Source organism: Gopherus flavomarginatus, chromosome 2, assembly GCF_025201925.1.
Source record: "Gopherus flavomarginatus isolate rGopFla2 chromosome 2, rGopFla2.mat.asm, whole genome shotgun sequence".
NCBI lineage: Eukaryota > Metazoa > Chordata > Testudines > Testudinidae > Gopherus > Gopherus flavomarginatus.
This window is the reverse complement of record NC_066618.1, coordinates 167,435,795-167,459,482: the sequence shown is the minus strand read 5'-3', so window position 1 is coordinate 167,459,482 and position 23,688 is coordinate 167,435,795. Positions and strand designations below refer to the sequence as shown.

The 23,688-nt window shown below is 43.5% G+C and overlaps 1 protein-coding gene across 2 annotated transcripts in view; it reads left to right on the top strand.

Annotated features, from left to right (window-relative positions):
• ZMAT4 (zinc finger matrin-type 4) overlaps nucleotides 1–23,688 on the top strand; it is a 183,841-nt gene that overhangs the window by 67,564 nt on the left and 92,589 nt on the right. For both annotated transcript variants that reach the window (XM_050940296.1, XM_050940298.1), the window contains exon 3: nucleotides 20,483–20,572. In XM_050940296.1, the coding sequence (XP_050796253.1) occupies nucleotides 20,483–20,572 (90 nt within the window). The remainder of the gene's footprint in view (nucleotides 1–20,482; nucleotides 20,573–23,688) is intronic.

Here is a 23,688-nt window from a genome sequence, read left to right as displayed (position 1 = left end):
TACCCCCAGTTGTAGCAGGACTGGGCAATAGAGAAGTTGGAGAAAAGGGAAGAGATGTGTACTCGATAACTAGAATTGAGCAATTAAGAGCACAGATCATGAACCAGGCAGCAACTCAAACCTACGCACAGGGCAAGTTGCAGGCCTTGAGACAGGACTTCCAGGTAGAAAAGGAAGCACTGGCTAAGCAAGTACGGGTCTTTCAAGGACTTGTCAAAATGTAACCATTTGTGCTCAGCATATGCCGTAACAGCAGTATGTTTGCCACAAGAGGAAATTGAATAGTTAAACGCCAATGGGCCATGTGTTTTTGCCCAGGTGGCAAGCCTCCCGAGGGAGGACTTGAGTAGTCTTGTGAGTAAGAATGTTTAAGGGAAGAGACCAGGAAGGGTGGGGGCTAGTTGAGAAGCCCACCCTCCTAGCTAAACTGGTATTGGAACAAGCTGGTGCCCATGGAAGGGACGGTTCATCAAGAAAAGCAGGATCAGGCCCAAGCGGGTAGGCAACAGACAGAGAGATTGGAAAACAGGTTGGAAAATTTTGAGGGCATAGTGGAAGGAAGGAGTCAGTAAGTATAAGCATGGGGATTTCAAATACCCAGGACAATACTTGAAATGGTGATTTGAGTTGATAAAAGTGGCTGTTGGGAGACAAGCAAGTGATTTAAGGAAGAAGTGAGAAGTTAACTCTGTAGTTGTTGGAGGGAACAGCAGTTGAACTTTGTAAAAATGCTAAAAAGGAAAGTTCTTGGTGTCTTTAAAATGTTTGTAAATAAATTCAGGCAAAGAAATTATTAGATTGCAATTATTTGGCTATGAACAATTTAGTCGAATTAGCTAAAGACATGTATACAGTGCTATGTAATTGAAATCCTATTAGGCTCTAAGGGGCACTATAAGTAGTGATGTTTTCTTTCAGTGTTTGAAAGCAGGAGTTAAAAGTTTTTTTCCGACGCTGAATATGCAGTTGCCTTCAGATTTCGCCTTGAGCTGCATATTCATTACTGCATTTGCTCTTGAAGCAGCTATAACACTTTTCTTCAGTGTAAACTTTTGGCTTCAGGTGCTTGAACAATATTTTATTTTTTGATCTAAAATAAAGAAATATGCTGGGGTTTTAAGAGAAGCCCAGGAAGGTGCAGTTGGAATGTGGTGTTATTGGCTCCCCTCATAAACAAGGCAACGAATAACCAAATGTTTGCTATGGAGACCGAAATGTGGGGAATAGCAGAGACAAGCTGATTACAATTCTGATGTTGAGAAAACTAAGGGAAAGAAAGAAAGTACCATGTCCTTTGGCTTGGTCTCTAGGAACTGAGGGCTCTTTGGAATCTCTTGCCTTGTCATAGACAAGTGATTCTCATGAACGATATTGACAGCCTCATCAGTATTCTTTTTCTATGGATAGATTGAATGCTCCTGATGTTAACCTGCTGCCACGCAAGCTGTCCAGGTGTAGGGAATTTTGTGCCAAATGTCTCCTGTCTGAAGGAATAATAGGCATTGTTTACTACCGATACAGTAAAAGACCACAATGTGTTTGCCCAGAAAAGCAATCCTGTATCTGAAATATTAATGTGGAGGAAGAGCACACATGCCATTCAATAAATGCTAGGACAGAAGGTGCTAGGATAGGCTTTGAGCATCTGAAGAGAGCTCCTATATGTGATGCTACAGGCTAGAATGTATACCTGCAAAATCATTATTCTCCCTCCTACTGCCTGTTCCTCAATTCCAATCCACAGCAGGGAAGTCATTCATTAAATGCCCGGTGCTTCTGATTTTCTCCGTGGGCTAATTTTCCTTTGACATATTGTCGAGTGTCTCTATCCCAAAAGCAGTTTTTCAATGACGGATTAAGTTTTTGCTGCCGTTACTGCGCTAGGCATGCTTATTGCTAAAGGCTCCAAGTGGGTCTTTAGCTTCCATTCCCAAGGAGCGAATATATGGCCACACAGGGGAGATTTGGAAAATGTGTGGCAATAAAACAGTCATCTTGAAAGATTGTGCAACATGAGGGACAAATTACTGATCAAGCTGTGGAGCAGAATGGGCAGAGTTGAGCAGGAAATTGACAGCAGAATAATCTGAAATGACTGTGTCATACAGATCCAGATACTGTATATTCAGACCTCCTCATCATCTCAAGAGGCTGAAGGCCCCTGAGCAGTCATGCTGTACTAACTACAAGTCATTTTCAGTGGCAGAACCATACCTAATGCATTGACCTTACTACCCCTATGTCCCACGGGTGCAGACCCCTGCAGCAAGGACTGAGCGTGGGAAGCAAAGTTCAACACTTCTGAATATTTTTTATATTTTTTGTGTTAATGTTACAAGGAGCAGTAAAGAAAAATAAACTGATGTGCATAAGAATGTGTGCATGGTCCTGCATTAGCCTTTGTGTACACATATGTGTATCATGCTCAGATACCACAACAAAACAACCACTTTCTAAAGTACAGTTTAACAGCAGAAGGGAAATTGGTCTAGGTAAATATAGCCTTGTATGTTGTACTAAAGAAACACATCGACAGATATTTTATGATGAGATGGTTACTACCTAGCTTTTTGCCATTTTCTGCATACAGTAAGTAGAGTCACCAGGATAGCATTAACCACTAGATCACATTGCTCTCTATAAAACCATTTTAGATTAAACTGGTTCTTTACAAGATTATTTATTAGCACGTCGTTGTCAACATTAATGGCCAAACATAATTTCTAATGCACTCCCAGTGCCAAAATCTATTGTTGAGGAGAAGTAGAAGAAACAGCAGAATAGATAGAGCCTGATCTAATTTGACTTCGTTCCAGGGCTCCTTTCAAACAACATCACGTTTCTGGATGAAAATAGTTTAAGCTATAGAGGCTTCTTTCAGAAAAACAGAGAAATAGACCAAGGGTGAGACCCTGAAGTTCATGTTACGCTGACGTTAACGGTGATTGAAAGTCAGTAGGGATGCCGGCATTGTTACCAGCAATACATGTATATTGTTCTTGAAATAATAGTGAGCATAATTAAGATAATAAATCAGTTAGTCAGGACAGATTCAGTGAGGCATGAGGAAACATTCGTTTCTTTCAAAGTCTTCATTGTTGCTTTTCACTAAGGTTTTTAAGCTTGCAACTTTCACTTTTGATTTAGATTTCAGGTATTGGTGAGATGAAGGATTAGCTGTCTCCATGAGTTCTGACAAAATCCACCCACACTTTGTGCACTGGGGCCCTACTGAAACTGTCACACTGACTTACTTTTACAACAATTTGGTTCAAATACATGATACTAAAATAAAACCAACACAGCAAAATATATATAAATATATATGTATGTGCATGTGTGTGTATATAATAGAATCATAGAACAGGGTTGGAAGGGACCTCAGGAGGTCATCTAGTCCAACCCCCTCCTCAAAGCAAGACCAATCCCCAACTAAATCATCCCAGCGACGGCTTAGTCAAGTCTGACCTTGAAAACCTCTAAGGAAGGAGATTCCACCACCTCCCTAGGTAACTCATTCCACTGCTTTTCCAATTTGGTATTGCAATTCCAGTATCAGTAGTTAAGTTAATACACACCTTGAAAGTCTACAGTCATCCTGTTAACTGACTCTGGCCTCAGATGCACCAGCTATATCTGCCCAAAATACTTGTTTGTGATATCTCAGTGGGCTTTGCTTTTGAAAGGAACATGTAGGAAGAGCTGTAGGTTACACAAATCCAAAGTGGAAGCAAAACTTCCATCAAGGTGGCAATTAGCAATGTGAAAGTATGTGCTGATGCAGATTTGCCTGCACTATATCTTCATGCTCCTTGGGTTGGCCTGCCATTGCACACAGGGCTAGTGATGTAGCATTGTGCCTGACAAGGAACAAATAGCATATGTTTATTAATACACTTTCCCTCTGTCACACCTTGCTGAAATTTGCAGCCAAGGTAGAATGGCCCACAGGGAGGAGTTCTCCTTTCCCTCCTAAGAGCATTCCCTGCATGCGCTGGATGAGGCATGTTGTCAGCAGGTGGCATAGGGAAGCTTGTGCAATGCTGACCTGTTCTGTGGCTAGACAGGAGACGTCAGTATGTAGGGCAGGTCTGTCAATGAGGCACCTTTGATGAGCACTACAGAGGGGAGAGATCAAATGAGTAGAATTGTTAAAGAAAGCCACATTGGCTTTTTAAGGGAAGAAATATTTAAAAGGGCAGGGTACACGGAATGTGATATGCACTAAAGCAGTGCAGGATTGCTCCTCTCTTGGGTGATGACAGCAGCAGCTGCCGTGAGGCTAAAACTTCTCATTAAAAAAAAAATTAATAGAAGAACTATAGGTCTGCAGGCTTAAAGAATTTAAAATGCTACTGAGACGATAAAGGGCTTGGGTGCAATCAAAAAGTTTGTGGCTGACAAACAACAAATATAAAAGTTGCAGTGCGAAGCAGATATTCCATAGAGACTCTTCCCCTGCTCTAAGTGATTTTCTCCCTGTGCTTGGAGCTGCATGGAAAATCGTCCTGAAATACAGATTGAAGCACAAACTCCCCATTTTTAATATCAACCCATGTGCAAGATTTGCCTGGAGCAAAAGACCAGAGAAGATCTGAAGGGGAAAGAGGTCTTTAAATGTACTCAGTCTCATAGCCAAAAAATCTTCTGGTCTGCTCTGTTTGTATATAGCACCAGTCACAGCACTCAGTCTCTCTGGTAATACAACTGTGTTCAAACATCATGGAGTGTAGAGTGAAACATTTCCCTCCTTGCAGGATATGTTCAGTTTGTGGTGTTAGATAGGAGGTATTTTGACTGCAGATATCACTGAAGTTAAAGATTTCATCTTAGAATGTGTGATTCCTTAAAACAGAAAGTTCATACCTTGGGGTTCCAAATTTTCCAACCTGTAAATCAATACGCAGAGCACGGTGGGCCAAAGCTGCTCCCTTTTAACTCCAATGGGCGTTTTGCCATTGGCTTCAGTGGGACCAGGATTTGGACCATAGTGTGGACATTCTAAATATGGAAGAAATCCTATAGAGAAACAAGAACAGCATGGATTCCCAAGAGCCTCATTCCTCTCTCGCACCACTGGACACACTGGTGTAATTCCAGCGCCTTCATTGACCCTAATCCTGATTTACACTAGTGAAGTGAAGAAAGAAAGAGGAAAAGCTGGTAGAGTTTGCAAAACTTTCCCAGCCAGATCCACGTAACCAGACAGCTCTTGCAAAGGTTAGGAGATCCGGTCTTGCCTGACCTTGTGCGTAACTCTCATTGGCATGAGGAGAAGTTGTGTGTGTATCCAGAGAGGTGTCTCTCTTCTTGCATACATAGCTACTCGCCAGGCAGAAGGATATCAAAAGGGCATAGTGGGGTCTGACAACAAGAACGCTGATACTAGAATCGATGTACAGTAGTCAGAGTACTATAAAGACATCAATCCGTGAATCCTAACACACCAGTACAAATTATTATCCACATTGTACCAATAGGGAAACTGAAGCACAAAGTGGTTAGGTGACTTGACCAAGTTGACAGAGTTGGGAGCAGAACTCTGTTATTCCTGGATTGCATGTGGAGTCCACCAGATAACAGTTCTTAGCTGGAGCCACAGAATGAACTCTGCAAGGGTAGGAAGTATGTCAGTGCTTTAAACAAGATGTAAGTCTCTCTGCAGTGTCATCCTTATACAGGGGTGAAAATAACTTAAAGGACTTACCGGTACTCCAGAGTCCTGCAGAGTGGGAGGGGCCTCAACCGGCAGAGGCATGGCATCTATCAGATGAGATGGGGCCTTTAAAGCCTGGGGCTTTTAAATCAGGATTCGGCTAAAGCTAGGAACTGGGCCCTTTAAATCACCCCTGGAACAACCAGCTGCAGAGGTGGCTGGGAGCCCTGGGGTTTGGGGAGGGGTGAAAGTAATTTACATTTCTTACCCATATGGTCCAATCGCAAGCAACCCACCTCTCCTACGTACTTCATGGATCCCTCCCATTGCATGACATAGATAGAGAAAATAAAGCTACTATTACTACTACCAGTACTGTCTGTAATAAAACTTTACTATTGGAATAAGCCTGAAAAAGTGAAAACTCACTGTCACATTTTTCTCCGTGTCTTCCCTCCTCCTCCAGCCAGGCTGCTGTCACTAGGCTCTGTGCTTTCTCCTTGGCACTCAGCAGCTGCAGGGGCTTCCCTTTAGCTTGCAGCAGGGAGACTGGCTAAGGGAGGGAGAAGCCTGCCTCCTGCATAAGAACAGTTTAAACTCAGCTGTTCCCTGCGCAGTTCAGTAACATTTCAAAGAGGATCTGCAAGCAGTTTGGACATCACAACCAGGATCCTCTGATGGGGAGGGAATGGGATAGATTTGAACATGGAAATGGTTCCTGATTTTGTCTTTTGTATATAGGAGATTCCCCTCATCCCGGGGAAAGGAAAGAACTGCCCCTGCCATGGTCACACACACCCTCTGCCCCCCTTAACAACAACTGGAAATGAAATTAGCAAGGATGCCGGAAATGGCTCCTAACTCTGGGGATTGAACTGCGCAGGGAACAGCTGAGTTTAAACTGTTCTTATGCAGGCAGCAGCAGCAGGCATTTCAGCCAGTCTTCCTACTGCAAGCTAGAGCCTAGAGGAGAACCCCTGCTGGGGTGGGGTGGGAGAGGAATGCAGAGCCTTTTCTGCAGCCTGGCTGGAGGAGGGGGAGGGAGGAGACGAGAAACTAATGTGACAGTTAGTTTTCCCCTTCTGCCTGCTTTTATTAGCTCTGGATTTAAGCTGTGCAGCCAAATGTATTTGTTGTGTATTGGGGAGATCCCCTCATCCCAGGAGCAGAAAAGGACTGCCCTTGCCATGGTCAAACAAACCCTCCCCCAAGATACTGTGAGTGAAATTAACCAGGATGCCAAAAATCACTCCTAACCCCGGGGGGCTGAACCACTCAGGGAACAGCTGGGTTTAAACTATTCTTATGCAGGGGGCAGGCTTCTCCCTCCCTCAGGCAGTCTCCTTTTATTACCGGTCCTCCGTACCCGCCCGTATCAGCTTACTTTCACCTCTGTCCTTATATATGGTGTGTATGTAGGGAGAAGCTGCTATGTCCTGGGGGACTTCATCCTGAGTGACATGCTGAAGGTCTCATGCTACCAGAATTAAAACGTCCTTGACATTTCTAAAAGTATAGATGATCATTTCCTAACTCCAAAAGTGTTGCATCCACCACAGGGAAGTCTATATTGGACCCTGTCTTGATGGATAAGGAGGGATTGATTGTAGAACTAAAAATTACTGATTGTGTACGTGCAAGTGTTCATGACTTAACCATTCTGTTTGCACGTAACAAATGTAAAGTCCAAACCAATAAATATATACTTGGTGCTTTGAAAGGACCAATTTCACAACGCTGAAAACAATTATAAGCAAAATGAGATGGGAGAAGGAATTGAAACTGAAAAAGTGAAGAACATTTCCCTAGCTGCTCAAGAAGCCACAATTGAGAAAGAAGGCTGTGGTGGTTAAAATAGCAACCTGTCTTAGCGAGGAAACGAAAGCAGCTATAATATTTATAGATATACAAGTAAAATATGGGAGGAAAGAAGCTGATAGCAGTGAATATAAACTGGAAGCTAGAACTGATGCCAAAATAACACCAGGAGAAATCCAGAGCTCGTATGGTTAAGGACAATAACCATTTTAAATTAAAATTGAATGTTTTTCTAAAAGATATATGCCTTAGGAATTATTTTGGGGAAGTTCTATGTCCTGTTTTGTACAGACTAGATCGAGGTAGGCAACCTATGGCACGCATGCCGAAGGCAGCATGTGAGCTGATTTTCAGTGGTACTCACACTGCCTGAGTCCTGGCCACCTGTCCTGGGGGGCTCTGCATTTTAATTTAATTTTAAATAAAGCTTCTTAAACATTTAAAAAACCTTAATTACTTTACATACAGCAGTAGTTTAGTTATATATTATAGACTTATAGAAAGAGACCTTCTAAAAATGTTAAAATGTATTACTGGCACGTGAAACCTTAAATTAGAGTGAATAAATGAGGATTTGGCACACCACTTCTGAAAGGTTGCCGACCCCTGGATGAGATGGTCACAATGGTCCCTTCTGTCTTTGGAATCCATGAATGTCTAAATCTATTAAATCTTTAAGTGTATTAGGAATAAAAGGAACCAAAACAAACCGGTCCTGGATGGGAATAGTAGAATTGTCAAAAGCAATGCTGAAAAAGCAGGAGTGTTCAACACATATTTCTGTACATTTGTGAAAAGGCCAGATGATGTATTCGTCATATGATGCTGATGAAATACTTTCCATTCCAACAGTAACTCAGTATGATATTACACAGCATCTTCTCAAGTCAGACATTTTTAAATAATCAGGTCTGGATAACTTGCATCTAACAGTTTTAAAGGAGCTGACTCAGGTGCCATGTAGATTATTAATGTTGATGTTCAATAAAAGTCTTGAAACACCGGGAAAGTTCCAGACATCTTGGAGAAACTAATGTTGTGCCAATATTTAATACGGCTAAACTGGACAACCCAGGAATTATACCAGTGTGACACAGATCTCAGATAACGTAATGGAATGGCTGATATGGGACTCTATTTAGTAAAGAATTGAAGGAGGGTAATATAATTTATGCCAGTCAACATGGGTTTGTGGAAAATAGATCTTGTCAAACTAACTTAATATCTTTGATACTCAAGTAGGAGTAAGGACATTATTTTAGCTGGGTATTTGGCACTGATGTGGCTGTACCCCATTTGAGTGTTCAAGAAATCCCTTGCAGGATTGGGAGATATTTTGCACTGTCAGGTCAGTTTAAATCAGTGGAGTAAAGTAGTAATGGCTCACATTCCTGTTCCTGGCTTGTGGCATGCTGATTGGCTGGAAGAAAGCTTGTTGTGTGCTGCAGCCAATTAGACCATGGAAATAAGAGTTTGAGTATTTTTTTTTAAATGTACAGAACATCACTCCCATCACCCCTCCACCCAGTATAAACAAAACAAACCATTACCCCAAACAGAGGTCTGACATGCCAGAGACTCCATGAAATCCAGTAGGGACGTGGCTATTGCTACTGATTTTGCACAGAAAGTGCCCAGATACTATGGTGAGGGGCAGCAGAATAAAACTCCAAGACCGATTGATCAATAGAACTTTCGTCAATAAAAAGCAAAATAGCTCCTGTCCCAAGTCCCTCCCAGCATCAGAGACAAAATGTTTCCTATCTGAACAAGCAGAGCTACTCTGCCTGAAACGACCATTGTCTTTAATTTCCTGGGACCTGCTTGCTGCTATTATCCAGCAGAGAATGTAATTGTATAATCTCACCTATGGTGCTGCACTCACTCAAAATAAAAGCCTGTTGCAGAACTGTGATTTATAATGCCAGCCTCAAGAGGATGAGTCTGTCTTTGTGTTGCAAGTTTGGCTTCTGTTTGTCCTACATTAAATAATCGCTGCTGTTTTGCTTCTGTATCACCTTTGCTGTATTAAAGAAATTCAAAGTACATAGATAATTATCTATCTGGACAGGTATTTATTTGATCTAATCTAATCTGTTTGGTTCTATGGCTCTTATTGCCATAGTACCTGAACTCTGACCTAGCAGATCTCTGCAGTTGCAGAAGGAAAACAGCCCCTTTCCTAGCTCATTTCATTGGAGAAAGTTGTCTTTAAACTGCATTGCATTAAATGCAGTTTTTTCCCATTTGAAGATGGTTCCTTTAGTACAGAGACTAGAAATAAAAATGTCTAGTGCATAGCACTTGAATAAACCACTGAAGAAGTACTCAGGGTATGTCTACACTACAGGATTATTCCGATTTTACATAAACCGGTTTTGTAAAACAGATTGTATAAAGTCGAGTGCACGCAGCCACACAAAGCACAGTAATTCGGCGGTGTGCGTCCATGTACTGAGGCTAGCGTCAATTTCCGGAGCGTTGCACTGTGGGTAGCTATCCTGAAGCTATCCCATAGTTCCCGCAGTTTCCCTCGCCCCTTGGAATTCTGGGTTGAGATCCCAGTGCCTCATGGGGCAAAAAACATTGTCGCGGGTAGTTCTGGGTACAGCCTCACCCCTCCCTCCGTGAAAGCAGCAGACCACCGTTTCGCACCTTTTTCCCTGGGTGAACTGTGCAGACGCCATAGCACAGCGAGCATGGACCCTGCTCAGATCAAGACCGCAATCGTGGACGTTGTAAACACCTCGCGCATTCTCATGCAGTCTATGGTGAACCAGGACCTGCAAAGCCAGGCGAGGAGGAGGCAGCTATGGCAGCGCGGCGACGAGAGTGATAAGGACATGGACACAGAATTCTCTCAAACTGCGGGCCTCTGCTCTTTGGAGGTCCTGCTGGTAATGGGGCAGGTTCTAGCCATTGAACGCCGATTTTGGGCCCAGGAAACAAGCACAGACTGGTGGGACTGCATAGTTTTGCAGGTGTGGGATGATTCGCAGTGGCTGCGAAACTTTTGCATGCGTAAGGGCACTTTCATGGAACTTTGTGACTTGCTTTCCCCTGCCCTGAAACGCCAAAATACCAAGATGAGAGCAGTCCTCACAGTGGAGAAGCGAGTGGCAATAGCCCTCTGGGAGCTTGCAACGCCAGACAGCTACCGGTCAGTCAGGAATCAATTTGGAGTGAGTAAATCTACTGTGCGGGCTGCTGTGATGCAAGTAGCCAAAGCAATCATTAAGCTGCTGCTACGAAAGGTTGTGACTTTGGGAAACGTACAGGTCAAAGTGGATGGCTTTGCTGCAATGGGATTCCCTAACTGTGGTGGGACGATAGATGGAACACCTGTCTTGGCACCAGGGCACCCAGTACATCAACCACAAGGGGTACTTTTCCGTGGTGCTGCAAGCACTGATGGATCACAAGGGACATTACACCAACATCCACGTGGGATGGCCGGGAAGGGTTCATGATGCTCGTGTCTTCAGGAACAGTACTCTGTTTAAATGGCTGCAGCAAAGGAATTACTTCCCAGACCAGAAAATAACAGTTGGGGATGTTGAAATGCCTGTAGTTATCCTGGGGGACCCAGCCTACCCCTTGATGCCATGGCTCATGAAGCCATACACAGGCAGCCTGGACAGTGGTCAGGAGCTGTTCAACTACAGGCTGAGCAAGTGCAGGATGGTGGTAGAATGTGCATTTGGCTGTTTAAAGGCGCGCTGGCGCACATTACTGACTCTATCAGACCTCAGCCAAACCAATGTCCCCATTGTTATTGCTGCTTGCTGTGTGATCCACAGTCTCTGTGAGAGTAAGGGGGAGACCTTTATAGCGGGTGGGAGGCTGAGGCAAATCACTTGGCCGCTGATTACGCGCAGCCAGACACCAGGGCGATTAGAAGAGCACACCACAAAGTGGTGCGCATCAGAGAAGCTTTGAAAACGAGTTTCATCACGGGCCAGGGTACAGTGTGACTGCTGTCTTTGTTTCTCCTTGATGAGCTCCCCGCCCCTTGATTGACTCATTCCCTGTAAGCAACCCACCCTCCTCCTTCGATTACAGCTTGCTTTCAAAGGAAATAAAGTCACTATCATTTAAAAATCATGTATTCTTTATTAATTCATTATAAAAAGAGGTAGAGAACTGACAAGGTAGCCCGGGTGTGGTTTGGGAGGAGGATAGGAGGGAAGGAAAAGGCCACTAAAAAAATTTAAAAGTAATGACAGCCTTTTGGTTGGGCTGTCCACTAGGGTGGAGTGGGCGGGTGCACGAAGCCTTCCCCCACACATTCTTACACGTCTGGGTGAGGAAGATATGGAACATGGTGAGTGGTGAGGGTGGTTACACAGGGTCTGCAGCGGCACTCTGTGACCCTGCTGCTGTTCCTGAAGCTCCACCAGACGTCGGAGGATATCAGTTTGATCATGCAGCAGCCCCAGTGTTGCATCCCGCCACCGCTGATCTTCCTGCCTACATCTCTGATCTTCCTGCCGCCACCTCTCATCTCGAGCGTCTCTCCTCTCCTCACGTTCGTCCCTCCTATCCTCACATTGGTCCCTCCTGTCCTCACGTTCACTGGCATCTTTCCTGTAATGTGATAGCACGTCCTTCCACTCATTCAGATGAGCTCTTTCATTTCGTGTCACTTCCATGATTTCCGAGAACATTTCGTCTCATGTCTTTTTTTTCCGCCGCCTTATCTGAGGTAGCCTTCGGGATGGAGTAGGGACGCTTGAAAAATTTGCAGCTGTATGAGGGAGGGAAAAAAGAGAGAGAAGTATTTAAAAAGATATATTTTACAGAACAATGCTTATACTCTTTCACAGTGAACAACACTATTCACCTTACATAGCACATGTGATTTCACTACAAGGTCGCATTTTGCATCTTAATATTGAGTGCCTGCGGCTCTGGTGTTAGAGATCTCACAGACGCAGGTCTGGGCAGCAGAATTCAGCTTGCATGCGGCCATGGTAAGCCATTGTCCTTCGGCTTCTGCAGCCTTCATATATCCAGTGCTCTCCTTTCCCAAATACCAAGCAAATCCCATTCAGTGCTGCTTCTTTCCTGTTAACATGCAGCAGCAGAAACCACCCCCCATTCAATTCTTTGGGCTTTACCCCTCCCCCCCGTGTGGCTGGTATCATGGAAGATCACTGCTAAATAGCCTCCTCTCCTCCCTACTGCGTGGCTGGTAGCAGGGAAGATCCCTGATAGCCAATCGCGAAAAAGCTCAGTGCCATTCCCTGCCCCTGCTTGGCTACGTGCAAGGAAGGATTTCTTTTAAGCAACAGGCAAACAGCCCAGTAGGAATGGCCATCTCTGTCCCCTTAATTAAATTCCTAAATTGCAACCAGGTTACCATGAATGATATCACTCTCCTGAGGATAACACAGCGAGATAAAGAACGGATGTTTCTTGAATGCCAGCAATCACTGGGACCATACGCAGCTAGGCTTTTTCATGCAATGATACCAGATTACTTGTTACATGCATGGTGCGGTCAAGTGTCTTACCATGGAGGACGGAATAAGGCTGCCCTGCCCAGAAACCTTCTGCAAAGGCTTTTGGAGTACCTCCAGGAGCGCTTCATGGAGATGTCCCTGGAGGATTTCCGCTCCTCCCCAGACATGTTAACAGACTTTTCCAATAACTATACTGGCCGCGAATGCATCCCAAGTCCTCAGGGCAAATGAATCATTAAAAAACTCTTGCTTTTAAACCATGTTTTATATTTACAAAGGTACACTCACCAGAGGTTGCTTCCATGGCTTCCTTGTCTGCGCTAGTGGCTTGGGAGGGTAATTCCATCTAGGTGAGAAAGAGCTCCTGGCTGTTGGGGAGAACGAAGTGCTGTGTGCTCTCTGCAAGCTCGTCCTCCTCTTCCTCCTCCTCATCTTTCCCGTCTGCAGAATCTTCAGGCATGGCTGAGATTACCACCCCCACCTCGGAATCCATGGACAGGGGTGGGGTAGTGCTGGCAGACCCCCCTAGAATTGCATGCAGCTCAGCATAGAAGCGGCATGTTTTCAGCTCTGCCCCAGACCTTCCGTTTGCTTTGGTTTTCTGGTAGGCTTGTCTGAACTCCTTAACTTTCACTCTGCACTGCATGGAGTCCCTGGTATGGCCTTTCTCCATCATGGCCTTGGAAATTTTTTCAAATGTTTTTTCATTTCTTCTTTTGGAACGGAGTTCTGTTAGCATGGAATCCTCTCCCCATATAGCAATCAGATCCAGTACCTCCCATGCGGTCCATGCTGGAGCTCTTTTTCGATTCTCAGGAGACTGCATTGTTACCTGTGTTGGTGAGCTCTCCATGCTGGCCAAACAGGAAATGAAATTCAAAAGTTTGCGGGGCTTTTCCTGTCTACCTGGCCAGTGCATCTGAGTTCAGATGGCTTCACGGAGCAGTCACAATGGTGCACTGTGGGATACCACCCGGAGGCCAATACCGTCGATTTGCAGCCACACTAACCCTAATCTGACATGGCAATACCGATTTCAGCGCTACTCCTCTCGTCGAGGAGGAGTACAGAAACCGATTTAAAGAGCCCTTTATATCGATATTAAGGACCTCGTTGTGTGGATGGGTGCACGGTTAAATCGGTTTAATGCTGCTAAATTTGGTTTAAATGCATAGTGTAGACCAGGCCTTTGACACAGAGAAACACAGCGCACTCTGAGGACAACTTTTGGGGCTACAGGAGATGAATCAATAGATTTCTTCTGGATGAGGATTCTTGTTCCTGAGCTGGTAGTCTGATAATGTGCCTGTTTTTATTTTTTAGAGTGAATAAATGAATCAGGGGTCAGGCCTAGGTCCCATTTTATCCAAATACCTCCAAATTCAGGTAAATGGTTCTAGTTTATGCTCTTTTCCCCTGACATCTACAAGAACTTGGTTGCAAACTGTGAGAAGAGGCAGAGTTATATCAACCTACAATGGTTTTCATTTAGTTTGGAGTGATCTCCCACAGCATCTTTGTACACAGAACTGACTCAAAGCATGTAACGAGGAGGAAATGGGGCACTTTGTATGTATTTATTAGCATCGACAGTACTCACCGCTGTAGTATCTGAATGTCTTCATGCCTCTTTATTCTCTAAAACGTGGTGAAGGGATAGAAACTGTTCAACTGGGCCTCCAAGTTCCATTCAAAACACTTTTGTCCTGAAGAAATTTGTTCTGCTCAGTGGCATTTTAATTTCTTTGCAGAGCACAGTGCAGCAGAGAAGCTGCCAGCCAGTGCCATATCACCACCTCTCTTAACACTTACCCTTTCCAACACCTCCAAGCTGCAGATTTCAAGTCTGCAGCTTTGAGGGACCAGCAGGACTGTTTGCAAGCAGGATGTTGTAAATAATCACTTTGCTCTTGACAGGTTGTTAAGGTGATAAATACACATGTAAATGCAGGAAGTACCACAGATAAAGTGGGTTGACAAATCTGCGGCACTATCTCCTAGCCCTTACAGTAAATGAGAGGCTTACTAAATACCTGCAAAGGTTTGGGGTAGGTCCTGAGTTCTAGGCTAGCAGCAAAGCTCTACTGGATAATATTAGCTGCAGTTCATTTATGTGAGGGATCTTTATTGATCTAGATTTTGAAGTTACGCCTAAAGCCTATAATCTCCCTTTTCAGCACATATAAATCTAGAGATATAATAAAGGTGTTTTAAATAGAGATGGAGCTTTGGTTGCCTTTTAATGATGATGTTTTGAGATCACTTATTGCACAGCACTTTGTCTCATCTAGAAAAGAACACTTAAAATGATTTACTAAAATCTTATCTTTTAATCTTTAAAAATAATTTTTCTGTACTGCACATAAACTGAGCCAGACAGCAGAGTATAGCTACATACAGCTAGACTGCACAAAGCGTAGAACTAAACAGACCAAAATAGAAAAACCACATTGTCCTAGTAAGAATACTTTGCACTCACAGCTCTTTCCATGTGATGATGACAAAGTGTTCTAAATAACAAATTTTACAATGGATATAACAGTCTGTATTAGGGGTTAGGCTGAAACCTCCATGGGGGCAGATTTTCCCACATTTCCTACTGCCGGGTTCTTATACCTTCCTCTCAAGCCTCTGGTGCTGGGCATCGTCAGAGAGAGAGTGCTGAATTACACCTCTACCCCAATATAACGCAACCCGATATAACACGAATTCGGATATAACACGGTAAAGCAGTGCTGCAGGGGGGGCAGGGCTGCACACTCTGGCTGATCAGAGCAAGTTCGATATAACGCAGTAAGATTTTTTGGCTCCCGAGGACAGTGTTATATCGGGGTAGAGGTGTAGCTGGATTTGGGGTCTGATCTAGGCTGGCAGGGTCTGTATTCCTAACAAAGGATCAAACCTTGCCACTCCCAAGTGAGGCTGGTGAGAATCAATATCCCTGTTTAGAGCAGGGGAGCTGAGGCGTTCCCAAGGTCACCCAAGGAGTGTGTGGTACAGCTGTGACAGAACTCAGAATTCCGAGAGTGCAGTCCCAGGTTTTAACCACAGGAACTACCTGGCTGCATCACATCTGTGCAGTGTGACGCTGGCCAAGCCCCTTGGGGTCGGACCCCATGAGGAACAGAGTCCTCTCTGTACCCGGTGACTTCAGGCCATTAACTGCTAGGTGCATCCCTGCCCTAGCTGTGAAATGGGGATATTCTCCTCCTGACGGGGGATGTGAGGGTTCATCGATTAATTACTTAACATCTTCAGAGCGTCATAACAACACTGGGCCTGATTTTCTTGTGTTCGTACCACTCTCAGTGCAAAGGGGACTGACAGTGGTTGTACGTTACACTCTCACTCACTGGCAGTGTTCTTTTACATTGCCAGTGCAGTGCAAAGCACCTGTGCCCCGCAGTGCAGCTGAGAACAAGGCTCATTCAATGCTATGTACTGCGTCCGAATGCAAAGTATCAGTGTCACTCTCAATACTTCCTTCCCAGTTCGGGCCCAACCCAAAGCCCACTGAAATCATTGAGAGCCTTTGCACTGACTTTACTGAGCACTGGAGCAGGCCCCAGGTTTCCAGTTATGCAGATCTCTAGTGAGTGAAACACAAAGAAAAGTTCATATGCTATTGCTACAAGTTCAAGGAAGAAACTCAATGGGACCAGTGACATATGGAACTGACTTGCTCCGCTCAATTCTTTAAAATTCAAATGGATTAACTCTGTCATTTTTAAATTGCTTAATCACGTCTCTTGACTTTTAATCTTTGATAATACAGGCATTTGGATTTTCCTCTATTTAGCTCTAACCACACTGGTTTTAGACCGATTTGAGGTCTGTCAGGGAAAATCCATTTTCTGAAGCCTTATAAGAAGAGGAGGTGGGGAAAGATACGTGACACTATTTATCTGCACTGATTTGTTCCATCTTTTTATTTGTTTGTTTTGATTTATTGCATGATCCTGCTTAAAATGCACAGTCCCATTTACGCATACAAATTTAGCTCCACATTCACACCGTGGAAAAACTGTTCCGCCACTCTTTAATGGTAATTTAATTTTTTAAAATTGCAAATCTGTGATCTGAAATTATAATATAGTGGTGCAGTTGTCTGCAGGGCACTCAAAAATGGAGATTCAGAGCACACTTGTTTGCATAATAATAGCTGCTGTGCATGTCTGGATTTTGTCTGCATGTCTGTTAGCTGCAGATTTCTTCCCTTAGATCTACCGGAAGACAAGGACTCTGATTCTGATTAAGCGATGCCCTAAAAACTTGTCTGCAGCAATTTAGGGCTCTTGCTCTGGAAGCTTTAATCCTTCTTTATATATTAAAAATCACAGGGTTTTTACTAATATGAGGAGTACATTTCATTTCCCCTTTTCAGCTGTCCAGAACACAGTGTGGAACTAGCATTTACCAGCTCCCTCCTAAGAATTATCCAACCTAGGCACCTCCAAACGTTTCTGTCCCTTCTGCACAAAAACAAGCCCTTTGAAAACTTTGCTCTAGCACGAATAATTTGGGAATGCTGGGTGCCTGCTCAGCAGATCCTGCTGGGGTGGACCGACGTTCCTTGCTATGGGTTAACACAGGATTTCAAGGAGATGCATATTTGATGTATGACTTTGCCAGAAGAACTTGATAATGTAGGAGATTTATTAAAGCGTTACACAAAGTATGTTCTCTGTCACAAATTAGACTGCTCTTCTGCATCCCTGCTGTAGAGTCTCTCTCTTTGAAGGCCTTGGGGTTCTGTCAGACATAAAAATAAATGTGGGAAGGAGCCTTGTCTCTAGCAGAATTGGGAGCGCTAAGGGACAAGGGGCTTAATTAACCAAGAGGGAGGTTGGTACTGGCCACTCCTAGAAGCATGAAACAAATGCGGTTTGAATCACAGTAATGACTTTGCTTAAAATGCAGAATTGTTAATGCAAGAAATAGCATGAAACTGACCCTTAATGCAATTTCAAGTAATTGTTATTTCCAGTTTTCTTTTTGCCTCAATGGCACTTTTCTTGTAACTGAAAGTGAAATCACCAGGTCTGGAGTTTAACTGCTCTCAGTGTTGCTTGTTTTCAGCCATTAAAAACTGGAATATTTATATTGCTAAATCCTTGCCATCAGAGGATGTTATTTATTTTGTATATATGACACAATGTTGATGCTACTCTCTCTCTTCCTGAGCTAACCTAAGACTGTTGGTAGAGATACTGTCGCTTACAGACAGCCCCCCAACCTGAAGCAAATACTCACCAGCAACCACACACACCACAACAAAAACACCAACCCAGAACCTGTCCTTGCAACAAAGCCCATTGCCAACTCTGTCCACATATCTATTCAAGGGACACCATCATGGGGCCTAATCACATCAGCCACACCATCAGGGGCTTGTTCACCTGCACATCTACCAATGTGACATATGCCATCGTGTGCCAGCAATGCCCCTCTGCCATGTACGTTGGCCAAACCGGACAGTCTCTACGCAAAAGAATAAATAGACACAAATCAAACGTCAAGAATTATAACATGCAAAAATCAGTCAGAGAACACTTCAACCTCCCTGGTCACTCAATTACAGACCTAAAAGTTGCAGAAAAACTTGAAAAACAGACTCCAACGAGAAACTGCAGAACTGGAATTAATTTGCAAACTGGACACCATTAAATGAGGCTTGAATAAAGAATGGGAGTGGATGGGTCATTACACAAAGTAAAAACTATTTCCCATGCTAATTTTTTCCGCTGTTGTTACTCACACCTTCTTGTCAACTGTTGGAAATGGGCCATCCTGATTATCACTACAAAAGTTTTTTTTCTCCTGCTGATAATAGCCCACCTTAATGGATTACTCTCATTATAGTTGGTATGACAACACCCATTTTTTCATGTTCCTTGTGTATATATATCTTCCTCCTGTATTTTCCACTACATGCATCTGATGAAGTGGGTTTTAGCCCACAAAAGCTTATGCTCAAATAAATTTGTTAGTCTCTAAGATGCCGCAAGCACTCCTCGTTCTTTTTGCTGATACAGACTAACACGGCTGCTACTCTGAAACCTGTCACAGTGACTAATCATTATTATTTCTCTCTTTCTAACCATCTGATCTTTGCCATGGGCCTATTATCGTAGTATGTAGACACCCTGTCACCTCCGGTCTGTGTCTTAGATGGTCAGCATGTTGGTTTCCTGGTGCCACTGGCACGTGTACTATATTGTTTGCTTGCATTTGACTGACCTGAGGACCAAGCAGGTCCTTCACCCTTCAACACTCGTCCTGATTTCTCATTCTATTTCCTGCCTGAGAGCATGAAGCACAGGTAGTGCCAGGGCCGACTCCAGGCACCAGTGCAGCAAGCAGGAGCTTGGGGCAGCCAAGGGGAAGGGGCGGCACATCGGGCTCTTTGGCAGCGGTTGCTGCTGTGTTTATGCACATATTGATTGATTGCTGGCTAAACTCTTTGGGAAAGTTACTGAGCAAGCAAAGCAACTGTCCTAAATATTCTTGGGGATGGGAAAACAGCCCCCAGGTTGCTAACCTGGGAAGAGTTCATTCCTTGGAAGTGTATTTTATTGTGGAGCAATTAGTGCCCCACGTGGAACTTGGGCCTGTGGGTGATGGGGGTCTCTCTTCTTTAAGTCCACAGATCTTTTATTCCCACTTCCTGAGAGGTTGATGGCTGTTATCAATCAAAACAGAGCATTAGCATTTGGGAGCGGAATGTTTGTTTGGGGCAGGGAGTGGAAGGGTTGTTTTTTAACAACTATGGAACTAACTTGGGCCTTTTCCCTGCCAGTGGAGCTTAGTTCCAGGAACAATCAACCTCCCAGATTTTCAGAGTATTGGGCAAGGTTTATCTGAGACTACCACTTAAAAAAGGAGAGGAGGAGAACCAGGATTTCTATGCTAGCTCAGACCAAGGTCCATCTAGTCCAGTATGCTGTTTCTGGCAGTGGACACCACCGGATGCTTCAGAGGAAGGCATAAAAGCTCTATAATGCACAATTATTTGATAATTTGCCCATAGGAGAAGTTTTGCCCTAACCCTATGCAGTTATTGATTTACTTATTTCCTGGAGCATTAGGTTTTATATCCCTTATACATTTTTATCCTAAGTACAGCAATTGTGGAAGTTCCAGTTGTTCATATAAATGTCAAATCCTTTGTTATTAAATCTTTCCTGGGCTGGAAATCTTTCTTTGCCTCTAATAATTTGTGTTGCCATTCTCTGAACCTTTTCCATTTCTGCTCGATCTTCATGGAGCTGGGCAGCCAGGACTGAAGGCAGCATTCATTTATCTCTATAGCTGATGGCTTTACAATATCTCCAGGATTGCACTCTGTTCCACAGTCATCGTGGAAGCTCTGTGAAATGTTCTCTGAATGTAGGAGTTACTCACTAAGGGTTTCCCCCTCTCGCATCTCAGGATTGATATTTATCAAGGAGGCTGATAAATCTCATTCAAGTTTTGGTTCTCTCTGCTGTCCAGTAAGAATGTTTTGCTTGTTGCCTCACCAGTTTTTGCTCTTCCTTCACAGAGTCGGAAACATGCGAGCAAAGTGAGACTTTACTACATGCTACATCCCATAGACGGAGGCTGCCCGGCCAAGAAGCTCCGATCAGAAAACGTGAGTATGTTTCAGAGCCCTATTCTGCGCTGCTTTGTGAATCTGTGACCCTGTGCAAAGGCATGTACCACCTATGAAAGCATCAGATAATCACATACCCAGAGGTACCAGTTGGGGTAGCTGAAATGCTAAGTTATTGAAAACAGTTTTCTATAAATGATACAGAAAATATGACATGCGTCAGCAACAGTAATTGAATTTTTAGTTTTTACTTGTCTTTGTTGTAGAAAAGACAGAAAAAAAGGTAGTCTCATGACACAAATCTAGTAGGCATTCAGTCCATTTAGAGCCAGACCAAAGACATTTAGTTTGTTCCTATTGGAATCCAGGACCCACCCACTGCTAAAGGACCTCCCCCCAGCCTAAGGGGAGGATCCACAGGACCTGGGAACTAAATGATTCTGGGGGACAACTAATGAGATAACAGGGACAGGAGTGAGATCAAAGAGTCAACGAAGGGAACATTTAGTCTGTTGGCTGGTGAACTGCAGTGGAAATGACTGAAAGGCTAATGACTACGTGGATGATTGCACTTTCAGTCTAGTTCCCTTTGAATTTGGGGTAGTAAAAATTGCTCTTTAATTGTAATGGTTAAAGTTCTGTAACTGTTCCACTGGAAGTCTGGATTGAAGACATTTCAGGTTCCGTACATTCAGATGATATTTGTGCACAACTTTCTTACCCCATGGTAGAAAACATCAGGGAGAGAACCAGTGGCAGCAGAGGGAAGCACTGTGTTAGAGAGGCAGCTAGAGAGCGATTCATGGGGGAGAGTAACTAGTCAAAGGAAAATGAGGAAGGAAGAAATACACGTCAGTGAGCAATTTCCATTCTAGTGTGTCCTGTAACCCTGATTCCACTCTTCTTTACGGCCTTTGAATGTATCAACTGCAATTTCTTGGCAATTCTCTGCGTACTTGGCTGTGACAGCTGCTCTCTTTGCCCATCTCAAGATCTTTCACTTAGGTCCATTTTGTATTGCCCTCATTGATATCTCTCTCTTCCTAGTTTAAATCACTTGGCATGAACAGTTCAGTGTGGGAGATTTAATATTCATGGGAGCTGGGCAGCAAAAGCCATGGTCATCACACTAAAAATATTTCTTACTGTGAAACAATCCGCTCTTCAGATCTGGGTCTTGTTCAAAGCTTCTTCCTGGGGTCTCTCTCTTCATCCCCTGGTGCCTCCAACCTGCTTTCTAATTCCATCCAGCTCTTCCCTGCACATTGCTCAGCATCCAGACACTCACTCTTTTTGCTTTTGGAGCCCATTTGACTTCCTGTTTTCTCCTGCTAATAAGAAGCCAGCCTGAGTTTGCCTTGACAGCTCTGTGCCTGCCCTTCATCTACACACCCAGCGAGTGTATATGCTCTGTGGCTATGTAATACATCATATCCCCCATCTGTCCATTAGGTGATCGCCATTTGACAATTTTGCTTCCCTTCTGTATCCTTTGGCTCTCAAGCTCAGAGTGTTGTTCCAGCGCAACAGAACCTGTTTCAGTCTGTTATGATTGTCCTCTCCCAGGCCTTCCAAGGAGGAATATGCTTTGCGTGTCCCTGCTCAGATATTATCCAGTCCTTTGTATTCATGTGTAGCCAACAGAGTTGAGATATTCAGACCGTCTCTTGAAGGCAGCATGATAACATCATACCACTCATTTCAGCTTGATGGTAGTGTTATTGAAGCCACGGCATAGTGACTTTAATGAATATTAAAAATGCAGTTACTTGAGTATAATGTTACTGGAGCCCAGTTATGTTTCTCTGTAAAAACATATGTTACCGAAAAGGGTACCTTGGCCTCCTTGCACAGAAAATGGTATATTTATGTGATTCTAGAGTGTATCCTACCTCTTGTAAACTTTTAACTATGAAAGTAAATGCTTGGTCTTCCAAAGGTTTCAAGGAAGCAACGCCTGTTTCAGCTGTACATTTCTGATGACACAGGCCTTTCCCACTGTACATGATCAACATCTTTTTCCAGCTGACCTTTAAATAACATGGAGGATAATATTTGCCATTATCTCATGCTAATGACAATATGCTCCATTCCTTAAGCGGCCATTAAGCCTTCATCCTAAAAAGCACTGAATTTACATAACCCGATTATTAGGCAGCCTTTTGTTATTTTAATTTTTTTGTAAAACAAACCTGATGTCTTTGGCATACTGACTGGTTGTTGACCTTTTCTTTTAAATGTGTACTTAACATTTCAGACAAAAGTAATTTGAGAAGGTCGCAGGCTGGGACCAGGTCACAATTTGAGAAGGTCACAGGCTCTAAAATTTGAAGTCACTCACGACTTGACTTGGCAAATTTAGTTTTCATCAGGATTTCCCTATCACCTGTAAATGGGGAATGAGGCCTGTTTAAGGCTGATAGAGACTATGGAATCTTTTTGTATGCTTTGGGGCAGAGGTTGGGATGGGGAGAAATCCATTTGTACTTTCTTGCTGGTCCCGTTTGTACTATTAGGTACTGTTAAGAAGTATGGCAGCCCTAGTCGGTGACCACGCTTATTGAAGAGGAGGAGAGATGCTATTAAGGCATGAATTGCCTGCGGGAGCATAAGAAATGGTATCAAAATATATATTGCAAAGAGTACCATATGCCTTATAAGGAATGCTACAGACAGTTAAACAAAGGCGCTAATACTGTTGGTATCTGTGAAAGAAGCATAAAGGATATAGGCTTCTTTGTTTTGAAGCTCATATTCTGAATCAGCAGATAACTTATCAGTACACCATTTTTGTACTATAAATATATTTTTTTTTAATTCCTGGTGAAAGCTTTAATATATGCTTTAATTCACATGTGGAATAATTACACAAAAATTAAAGAAAAATGCTCTGTTTTAAAGCTAAATACTTCTAATAAAGTGCATATCTTGTACCTGAGCAGTGCTTTTAACTGAAATTTCCAACTAGCTATAAACTGCTTGGCGTAAAAGAATTGGTGTTGGGTGACTACAATTTCTTCTTTAGCTGCAATAAAGCAAAGAAGTGCAGAGATGTTGTCATCTTGTGTTACCACACTCTACTTCTACAGCATTTCTAAAGCAAGGTCCCTGTGTGCATCCCCCTCCATTCCTGTCTGAGCAGAATCCTCTTGTTA